Source organism: Pyrgilauda ruficollis, unplaced genomic scaffold (genome assembly GCF_017590135.1).
Source record: "Pyrgilauda ruficollis isolate IOZ18807 unplaced genomic scaffold, ASM1759013v1 scaffold297, whole genome shotgun sequence".
Lineage (NCBI taxonomy): Eukaryota > Metazoa > Chordata > Aves > Passeriformes > Passeridae > Pyrgilauda > Pyrgilauda ruficollis.
The window spans coordinates 151302-161996 of record NW_024524344.1 but is presented as its reverse complement, the minus strand read 5'-3'; the positions used below and the strand labels follow the sequence as shown (position 1 = coordinate 161996).

The following is a 10695-nucleotide window of genomic DNA, read 5'->3' as shown; positions in this document are numbered from 1 at the left end:
AATGGCATTGCCCTGGGGACACTAAACATGGCACTGCCCTGGGGACATCCAATGGCATTGCCCTGGGGACACTGAGCATGGCACTGTCCTGGGAACATTCAGTGGCATTGCCCTGGGGACACTCATCGTGGCAGTGCCCGGGGAACATTCACTGTGGCACTGCCCAGGGGACACTCAGTGGCACCACAGAGCCCAGGGGTGTCACTCACCGGCAGATCCCGCCCCGCTGGACTCCTGGTCACCGCTGGTCCCCATGTCCTGGTCCCCACTGCCCTCAGCGCTGCCGGACTCGCCGTAGCCCGTCTGGCTGGTGGCCGCCACCACGGGCACGGTGGCCAGCGGGCGGACGGTGGCTCTGTGCACCCCGTGGGTGACCCAGGGTGTGGTGGCCGGCCTGGCTGTTGTCACACGCCTCGTGGTGGGGTGGCCTCGTTCCGTGGGCCTGGCGTGTGGCGGTGACGAGGTGGCGGCCGCCGCGGTGGGCGGCGGGGCGCGCGTGGTGGCCCGAGGGGGTGCGGGCAGCAGGAGCCGGTCCGGGGGCAGCGTGGGCAGCGGCGTGGGGGGCACCGGGGGGCTCGAGTGGGTGATGGACTCTGCAGGAGCAGCAGAGGGGGGACGTGAGCAGGGTGGCACTGGGAATGGGGTGACAAAGCCTGGGAAGGGGAGGTGCTGTGACAGGGGGTGTCTCACGGGGTGGCAGGGCCAGCCTCAGGATACGGGGGTGGCACTGGCCTGGGGACACTCAGTGTGGTACTGTCCTGGGGCACTGGGCATGGCACTGCCCAGGGGACATTCAGTGGCACTGTCACAGTGACACTGAGCATGGCACTGCCCTGGGGACACTCAGTGTGGTACTGTCCTGGGGCACTGGGCATGGCACTGCCCAGGGGACACTGAACAAGACACTGCCCCAGGGACACTGAGTGTGGCACTGCCCAGGGGACACTCAGTGGCACTGCCCAGGGGACACTCACCGTGGCACTGCCCAGGGGACACTCAGTGGTACTGCCCAGGGGACACTCACCGTGGCACTGCCCAGGGGACACTCAGTGGCACTGCCCAGGGGACACTCAGTGGCACTGCCCAGGGGACACTCACCGTGGCACTGCCCAGGGGACACTCAGTGGTACTGCCCAGGGGACACTCACCGTGGCACTGCCCAGGGGACACTCAGTGGCACTGCCCAGGGGACACTCACCGTGGCACTGCCCCACGTGCTTGACCGTGATGTGCTGGCCCTGCCTGCAGGCGATGGTCCGCAGCTGGCACTGGTCCCCGTAGGTGACACCATCAGAGCCACACACCTGGGGACACAGGGGACACCGGAGCTGCCCCTCTGGGCCCCTCCCAGTGGCACCAACAGGGCCCTGAACCCTGGCAGTGATTGTGGGGGGCTCCTCTGGGGCACAGAGGGACCCAGGGCGGGCTGGGGGGCACAGAGCAGCTCAGGGATGCCAGGAGACATCTGTGACCTGTGTGCCCAGCAGGGAACAACTCCTGCAGGGTTTCGTGTCCCACCCCAAAGGTCCCCGAGCCCCCAGAGGTGTCCCCAGACCTTGGTGGTGTTGGCCTCGGAGCACAGCGGGGACGGGCACTCGCAGTGGGCGAAGCCGTTCAGCTCCACGCACGAGGCCCCGAAGTCACAGCTCAGCTCCTCGCAGGACCTGGGGGCTGAGGGGTCTGGGCAGGGCGAGAGGGGGCCAGGGGACATTCAGTGGCACTGTCACAGTGACACTGAGCATGGCACTGCCCTGGGGACACTCAGTGTGGTACTGTCCTGGGGCACTGGGCATGGCACTGCCCAGGGGACATTCAGTGGCACTGTCACAGTGACACTGAGCATGGCACTGCCCTGGGGACACTCAGTGTGGTACTGTCCTGGGGCACTGGGCATGGCACTGCCCAGGGGACATTCAGTGGCACTGTCACAGTGACACTGAGCATGGCACTGCCCTGGGGACACTCAGTGTGGTACTGTCCTGGGGCACTGGGCATGGCACTGCCCAGGGGACACTGAACAAGACACTGCCCCAGGGACACTGAGTGTGGCACTGCCCAGGGGACACTCAGTGGTACTGCCCAGGGGACACTCACCGTGGCACTGCCCAGGGGACACTCAGTGGCACTGCCCAGGGGACACTCACCGTGGCACTGCCCCACGTGCTTGACCGTGATGTGCTGGCCCTGCCTGCAGGCGATGGTCCGCAGCTGGCACTGGTCCCCGTAGGTGACACCATCAGAGCCACACACCTGGCGACACAGGGGACACCGGAGCTGCCCCTCTGGGCCCCTCCCAGTAGCACCAACAGGGCCCTGAACCCTGGCAGTGATTGTGGGGGGCTCCTCTGGGGCACAGAGGGACCCAGGGCGGGCTGGGGGGCACAGAGCAGCTCAGGGATGCCAGGAGACATCTGTGACCTGTGTGCCCAGCAGGGAACAACTCCTGCAGGGTTTCGTGTCCCACCCCAAAGGTCCCCGAGCCCCCAGAGGTGTCCCCAGACCTTGGTGGTGTTGGCCTCGGAGCACAGCGGGGACGGGCACTCGCAGTGGGCGAAGCCGTTCAGCTCCACGCACGAGGCCCCGAAGTCACAGCTCAGCTCCTCGCAGGACCTGGGGGCTGAGGGGTCTGGGCAGGGCGAGAGGGGGAGCCGGGAAAACATCCCAGTTAGCAGGAGCCAAAATCCCAAACAGGCAGGAGCCAAAATCACAAATAGGCAGGAGCCAAAATCACAAATAGGCAGGAGCCAAATTCCAAATAGGCAGGACCCAAACCTCAAATACACAGGACCCAGAACCCCCAGTGCTGCAGGACCCCAAATCAGCAGGACCCAAACCCCAAATAAGGAGGACCCCAAATCCCAAATACACAGGACCCAAAGCCCAAATAAGCAGGACCCCAAACCCAAATAAGCAGGACCCCAAACCCCAAATAAACAGGACCCAAAGCCCAAATAAGCAGGATCCCAAACCCCCAAATAAGCAGGACCCCAAATCCCAAATAAGCAGGACCCCAAATCCCAAATCAGCAGGACCCAAACCCCAAATAAGCAGGACCACAAAACCCAGTGCTGCAGGACCCAAACCCCAAATAAACAGGACCCAAACCCCAAATAAGCAGGACCCCAAACCCCAAATAAGCAGGACCACAAACCCCAGTGCTGCACGACCCAAAACCCCAAATAAGCAGGACCCCAAACCCCAAATAAGCAGGACCCAAACCCCAAACAAGCAGGACCCAAAGCCCAAGCAAGCAGGGCCCCTCACCCTTGTGGCAGCCCGTGGTGCCCAGCCTGCTGCCGTCGGGGCACTGGGTGCACTTCATGCCCGTGATGCCCGTCCTGCAGGAGCACAGCCCCGACATCTGCTCGCAGTCATCCCGCACCGAGCCCACGGGGTCACAGTGACACGCTGGCAACGGGGACACGGGTCACGGCGTGGGAACGGGGCAAGGACACGGTCATGGGGTGGGGATGGGGGATAACACAGTTAGGGGGTGGGGACAGGGGAAATACACAGTTATGGGGTCAGAAAGGGGGAAAGAACACAGTTATGGGGTTGGAAAGGAGGAAATGCAGTTATAGGGTGGGAAAGGGGGAAAAAAACACAGTTATGGGGTCAGAAAGGGGGAAAAAAACACAGTTATGGGGTGGGAACAGGGGAAATACACAGTTATGGGGAAGGGGGAAAGAACACAGTTATGGGGTCAATTATCCAGCTGTCTTCCCTCCATCATCCAGCTGTGTTTCCCCCCACTATCCAGCTGTTTTCCCTCCATCATCCAGCTGTGTTTCCCCCCACTATCCAGCTGTTTTTCCCCCATTATCCAGCACTCCCTGCTCAGCATTACCCCACCCTGGAGCTGTGTCTCCATGGGCTGATGTTTCCCCCATCAGGCAGCCACAGCCTCAGCTGTTGAGAGCCTTTCAAAACGCTCCTGCTGGCTCGGATAATTAGTGAATAAATATTAATGAGCCCCTGGCCAGCTCAGCTTCCTGCACAGGGGGTCACCCAGCTGTCCCTGGCCTCTGGAAGGTCCCCAGGTGACAAGTTTCTCCCCATGGAATATTCCTGTCACTCAGGCAGGTGGAAATCCCCGAGCTCAGCAGTGGGTTGAAGGCACCAAGGCCCTGGAGGCAGCTCTGGGGACATCCAAAGGACCCAAAGTGTCCCCTCCAGCACCCTGCCCTCCTGCATTCCCAAAGGATTGAGGCCTGGGAGCTGGCTCAGGGATTTTGGAAGGATGGGAGGATCACCAGCAGTGGGAGGTTGTGGGGCAGGAGGGGTCAGTCCCTTCTCCCTGGGGACAAGGGACAGGAGCAGAGGAAAAGCTGCACCAGGGGAGGTTCAGGTTGGATATTTGGGAAGATTTGTTCCCTGGAAGAGTGGTCAGGTTTGGAATGGGCTGCCCAGGGAAGCGATGGAACCACCACCCCTGGAAATGCTCAAAACCCCGTGCATGTGGCACTTGGGGACAGGACTTTGTGGCGACCACAGCAGTGCTGCAACTCAGGAGAGCTTTTCCAACGTGAATATCCCACAATCCTACAGCTGGGGAGCGTCCAGCTTCACCTCCCGGGGACCCCAAATCCTCCCTCCAGCTGCTCCTCCAGCCCCCCTGAGGGTCCCCTGGTGTCCCCAGAGGTGGCACTCACTGGGACACCCGGCTGCTCCCACGCCCAGCGCCAGGGTGACGTTGTCGGGGCAGCAGCCGTAGACGGTCTGGCTGCAGTGCACCACCAGCAGGGGCGGCGGGGTGGTGGCCAGGCCTGCGGGGGGGACACAGGGACACAAAGGTCACGCTGGCACCCGGGATGCGGCAGCATTCCCACAAATCCTCCTGGAGATGCTGGGAGCTGCTGGCCAGGGGACAGGGGACAGCGGTGTGGCTCCTGAGAGCAATTCCTGCTCATTCCCAGGGAAAGGACACTAGGGACATGGCTGGGGCACAGCTGGGGACACACCCAGCAGAGGGGGAGTGGCCTCCCCAGGGGACACACACAGGGACACACCTGGAGGGGGGAGTGGCCACCCTCAGGGGACACACCCAGGGACACACCCAGGGACACACCCAGAGGGGGAGTGGCCACCCTCAGGGGACACACCCAGAGGGGGAGTGGCCTCCCCAGGGGACACATCCATGGGGGAGTGGCCTCCTCAGGGGACACACCCAGAGGGGGGAGTGGCCTCCCTCAGGGGACACACCCAGGGACACACCCAGAGGGGGAGTGGCCTCCCCAGGGGACACACCCAGGGACACACCCATGGGGGAGTGGCCTCCCCAGGGCACTCACCCCGACAGGCTCCCTGGCTGGCGACAAAGAGCTCCTGGCGTTTCTCACACCGCGTCTTCTTCAGCTCGCACTCGTTGGCGTAGGTGACGCCGTCAGAGCCGCACACCTGCCAGCAGGGCGAGGGCACAGCTCAGGGCAGCCCCTGGCACGGCTGTGCCACCCGGGCGGGGGACGGCACGAGGGCAGGGCTCACCGGGCTGCGGGGCACGGCCACGCAGGTGAAGTCACACACGCAGGGCTCGTCCTCGGCGTCCTCGTCCCACCAGCCCCCGAACTGCCGGCACCGCTCCTGCTCGCACTCGCTGCCGTCCCCCGAGCCGGAGCCCCCCGAGCCACACTCTGGGGACAGGGAGGGAAGGGGTTTGTGCTTGCAGCTTGGTGGGATGAGCTTGAAGAGGAACTCTTGAGATATAGTTCTCTGCTACTTGGTATAAAATTAGGAGGATGGGTTTGGAGGTTGTGTTGGAAATAGAGAAAGGTTTAATAAAAGGTAAAAACGCAAAGCTTTTACAGAGAAAACTCTGTTTTTCTCTGTAAATTACGGGTAAGAGGTTCTTCCTCTTGCTAAAACACCCCACAAAAGTGATTACTTCCTTTGATCTCTTCTTTTTTTGGTGAATTACTTAGGTGGGACTTCTTGGCCTCTGTCCAATCTGACAGCCCCAGGTCTGAGGTGACCTCAGAGGTCCTATGAGGTGTCTTTTTACCAAATTGAGGAGAGAAACTTCTGGGCTTTTTGCCTTTTTAAGCAGACAAAGAATAATTTGGTCACTCCATCAACAGGAGGCACATTCCTACAAGGATGGCCACGGTGACATTTCGGGGGGGGCATGTGCAGGGGATGGGGACAAAGCCCTGTCCTGGTTTGGGGACATGCCCGGAGCTGCACTGCTCCAAACCCCAAATTTCACCTTTCAGCCCCAAAATCCTGCCCCACAGAGGGGGATGGACAATCCAACTGCAGAGGGGCTCCAGCAGGTGGCCCAGCTCCTCCTGCCCCACAGGAGCCAGCCCAGGAGCCCCGTGTCACCCAGCTGCCAGCAGGGCCAGCTGCCACCCGCTTTGGTGACAGTTCCACTCCATGCTCTGATCCAGGAACCCAAATCCCAACTGTGCAGGACCCAAAATCCCAAATAAACAGGAGCCAAAATCCCAGTTATACAAGAATGTAAATCCCAGTTATTCAGGAACTAAAATCCCAGTTATACAGGAATCTAAATCCCAGTTATTTAGGAACCTAAATCCCAGTTATTCAGGAACTGAAATCCCAGTTATACAGGAATCTAAATCCCAGTTATTTAGGAACCTAAATCCCAGTTATTCAGGAACTGAAATCCCAGTTATACAGGAATCTAAATCCCAGTTATTTAGGAACCTAAATCCCAGTTATTCAGGAACTGAAATCCCAGTTATACAGGAATCTAAATCCCAGTTATTTAGGAACCTAAATCCCAGTTATTCAGGAACTGAAATCCCAGTTATACAGGAATCTAAATCCCAGTTATTTAGGAACCTAAATCCCAGTTATTCAGGAACCTAAATCCCAAATAGACAGGAACAAAAATCCCAAATGGAAACCAAAATCCCAAACAGACAGAAACCTAAATCCCAATTGTGCAGGACCCAAAATCCCAAACAAACAGGAGCCAAAATCCCAGTTGTACAGGATCCTAAATCCCAGTTATACAGGAACCTAATTCCCATTTATGCAGGACCCAAAATCCCAATTAAACACCCCAAACCATGCACAGGGAGCTTGTGGGTGACGTGGAGCTGGGGGAGGGCTGGGATTTGGGGCTGGGATTTGGGGCTGGGAGAGGATTGAAGCCCCTGGAGATCTGCAGGATGAGCTGCAGCAGCAGAGATGTGGCTGATTTCAAAGGCTGCTGGAAGGGGAAAAGGGATGGGGGAAGGGGAACCTGGCCCTTTTTATGGTGTGATCAAAGGCTGGGCTTTGGCATTACACACAGAATTATTCAGGCTCTGCCTGTGGAGGGACAGCAACCTGAAATCCCCCGAGCAGGGCTGTGATCAAACACCCTGCTCTGCCTTTTCCCCTCTGCCTCTGACGTCCTCCCCCACAAGTGCCAGGCAACCTCAGCTCCCTCCCTGTGCCAGCAGGAGCCCACAGCTTTCCCCTGAGTGGGAAAACTCGGCAGGTTCTTTATTTTTAGGCTCACCAAGCAAGGCAGAGCCGACCCCAAAACCTTCCCCGGAGCTCTGCTGAGGTAACAGAGCCGTGGGATGGGATGGGTTGGAAGAAAACTTAAAAATCATCTGGTCCCAAACACCTGCCAGGGGCCAGGGATGGCACTGGAGAGGGAAAATTTACATGGGATGCAGAGACAGGACAAGGGAGATTGGCTTCAAACTGAAAACCAGGAAATTTAGGTAGGATATAGGAGAAAAAAAGGTTAAATTTACAGCTCTGCCTGTGGAGGGACAGCAACCTGAAATCCCCCGAGCAGGGCTGTGATCAAACACCCTGCTCTGCCTTTTCCCCTCTGCCTCTGACGTCCTCCCCCACGAGTGCCAGGCAACCTCAGCTCCCTCCCTGTGCCAGCAGGAGCCCACAGCTTTCCCCTGAGTGGGAAAACTCGGCAGGTTCTTTATTTTTAGGCTCACCAAGCAAGGCAGAGCCGACCCCAAAACCTTCCCCGGAGCTCTGCTGAGGTAACAGAGCCGTGGGATGGGATGGGTTGGAAGAAAACTTAAAAATCATCTGGTCCCAAACACCTGCCAGGGATGGTACTGGAGAGGGAAAATTTACATGGGATGCAGAGACAGGACAAGGGAGATTGGCTTCAAACTGAAAACCAGGAAATTTAGGTAGGATATAGGAGAAAAAAAGGTTAAATTTACACAGGATGCAGATATAGGACAAGGGGGAACAGCTTCAAACTGAAAAACGGAAATTTAGGTGGGATATGGGGAAAAAAAGGGGAAAATTTACACGGGATGCAGAGACAGGACAAGGGAGATTGGCTTCAAACTGAAAACCAGGAAATTTAGGTGGGATATGGGGAAAAAAAGGGGAAAATTTACATGGGATGCAGAGACAGGATAAGGGGAATGGTTTCAAACTGAAACCCAAGAAACTGAGGTGGGATACGGGGAAAAAATTCCTCTCAGTGAGGGCAGGCAGGCCCTGGCACAGGGTGCCCAGAGAAGCTGTGGCTGCCCCTGGATCTCTGGAAATGCCCAAAGTAGTTTGGATAGAATTGGAAAAAACTGGGACAGCGGAATGGGGGCTGGAATTAGAAGGGGGCTGGCACAGGACTGGGGTCTCACGGGGCACAGAGGGGTCTCACAGGGCACAGAGGGGCTGCAGAGATGCGTGGCTGGCACAGGACCTGCTGTTTTGGGGGGTCTGGGGTCTCACAGGGCACACAGGAAGTGTGACTGACATAGGAGATGCTGCTCTGGGGGCTTTTTGGGGTCTCACAGGGCAGGGAGGGGCACCAGAGAAGCATGATTGGCACAGGACCTGCTGTTTAGGGGGGGGTTTGGGGTCTCACAGGGCATAGAGGGGCACCAGAAAAGCGTGGCTGGCACAGAACCCACTGCTCTGAGGGGTTTTTGGGGTCTCACAGGGCACAGAGGGGCAGCAGAGAAGCGTGCCTGGCACAGGACCTGCTGTTTTAGGGGCTTTGGTGTCTCACAGGGCACAGAGAAAGAATGGCTGGCACAGGACCCACTGCTCTGAGGGGTCTGGGGTCTCCCAGGGCACAGAGGGGCAGCAGGGAAGCACGGCTAGCAGAGAACCCACTGCTCTGAGGGGTTTTTGGGGTCTCACAGGGCACAGAGGGGCAGCAGAAAAGTGTGCCTGGCACAGAACCCCCTGCTCTGAGGGGTCTGGGCTCTCCCAGGGCACAGCAAGAGAAGCTCCCCTCGCTCCTTCCTCCCTTTCCCCCGCCCCACGGAGAAGCAGGACCAACCTACCGTCCTCACAGGGTCCCATCCTGGCCACCTCGATGCTCTTCTGCAGCTGGCACGAGGCCCCCTGCAGCTCGCAGGGGCTGTGGTAGGTGACGCCGTCGGTGCCGCACACCGGGGCCGGGGGCTGGCGCTCGCAGCGCGGGCACAGGCACTGCCCACCCACGCAGCGGCTGCCAAAGGAGCACACGGAGCTGCCACACGACTCTGGGGCACAGGGAGGGACACACTCAGCCACCCTGAGCGGCTCCCGTGGCCACCAGGGTTTTGTCACAGAGCTGGGAGCATCACCGTTATTAATTCGCTATTAATTCGTTATTAATTCGTTGTTGTTATTCCTTATTTAATCTGTGCAAACTGGGTGCCCACAGTGAGTATTTTGGATTCCCAGCAGCTCTTTCTGGAGGAAAAAAAATCTCATTTCATCATTTATTCTAGGAGGCAGCTGCCACCCTCAGCCATCCTCCCCCAAATTCTTGGGGAATCTCAGCCCAGCTGGACAGGTTTGCATGAGGCTCAAATCATCATTGCAGCTTTTGTAATAATAAAGGAGCCGAGCAGGGCTTTTAATTCATTAAGAAATTAGCCCAGACAGCTCCCCGAGCTGGGGAGTGGGGAGGAAAGCAGGAACAAAAAGGAATTGACCCCAGGGGATGGAGGGGAGGGAGAGGATCAAACACAGCTCTGCTCTCACTTCTGCTGCTGGCTGTTAACACATTTTTAGCCTAATTCCTGCCCCGGCCCCATGGACATTAATCCAATTTCTCTGCTTGGCTCAGACAAATAACACGGGGGGCACTTCCAGCGAGGGGGAAACCAAACCAAAGCTGCTGGAGAGCCTGGAAGTACCCAATTATCCCCCAGGTAAAAGGAAAAACCACTCAGGCGAGCGCCGCGCAAACACCGCGCCGCGCAAACACCGCGGAGCAGCGGCGACACGGGGGGCACAAAGGGGACAAAGGGGACGTTGTGGCACTCACTGCAGTGGCCCTGGGCAGCCACCAGGATGTTCTTCTGCTGGGTGCTGGCTGGCACAGAACCCACTGCTCTGAGGGGTTTTTGGGGTCTCACAGGGCACAGAGGGGCATGCTCTGAGGGGTCTGGGGTCTCCCAGGGCACAGAGGGGCAGCAGGGAAGCATGGCTGGCACAGAACCCACTGCTCTGAGGGGTTTTTGGGGTCTCACAGGGCACAGAGGGGCAGCAGAAAAGTGTGCCTGGCACAGAACCCCCTGCTCTGAGGGGTCTGGGCTCTCCCAGGGCACAGAGGGGCATGCTCTGAGGGGTCTGGGGTCTCCCAGGGCACAGAGGAGCACCAGAAAAGTGTGCCTGGCACAGAACCCCCTGCTCTGAGGGGTCTGGGGTCTCCCAGGGCACAGAGGAGCACCAGAAAAGTGTGCCTGGCACAGAACCCCCTGCTCTGAGGGGTCTGGGCTCTCCCAGGGCACAGCAAGAGAAGCTCCCCTCGCT

The 10695-nt window shown here is 58.7% G+C and overlaps 1 protein-coding gene across 1 annotated transcript in view; it reads right to left on the bottom strand.

Moving 5' to 3' along the window:
- Window positions 1–209: 209 nt before the first annotated feature.
- LOC121356383 (agrin-like) overlaps window positions 210–10695 on the bottom strand; it is a gene marked incomplete at its 3' end in the record, with an annotated part of 65676 nt that continues 55190 nt past the window's right edge. Inside the window, exons 10-19 of the mRNA XM_041472690.1 lie at window positions 9234–9434; window positions 5485–5630; window positions 5292–5397; window positions 4647–4766; window positions 3265–3408; window positions 2502–2626; window positions 2145–2250; window positions 1556–1704; window positions 1199–1304; window positions 210–593 (exon numbers count right to left, since the gene is read on the bottom strand). Coding sequence (XP_041328624.1) covers window positions 210–593; window positions 1199–1304; window positions 1556–1704; window positions 2145–2250; window positions 2502–2626; window positions 3265–3408; window positions 4647–4766; window positions 5292–5397; window positions 5485–5630; window positions 9234–9434 — 1587 coding nt within the window. The remainder of the gene's footprint in view (window positions 594–1198; window positions 1305–1555; window positions 1705–2144; window positions 2251–2501; window positions 2627–3264; window positions 3409–4646; window positions 4767–5291; window positions 5398–5484; window positions 5631–9233; window positions 9435–10695) is intronic.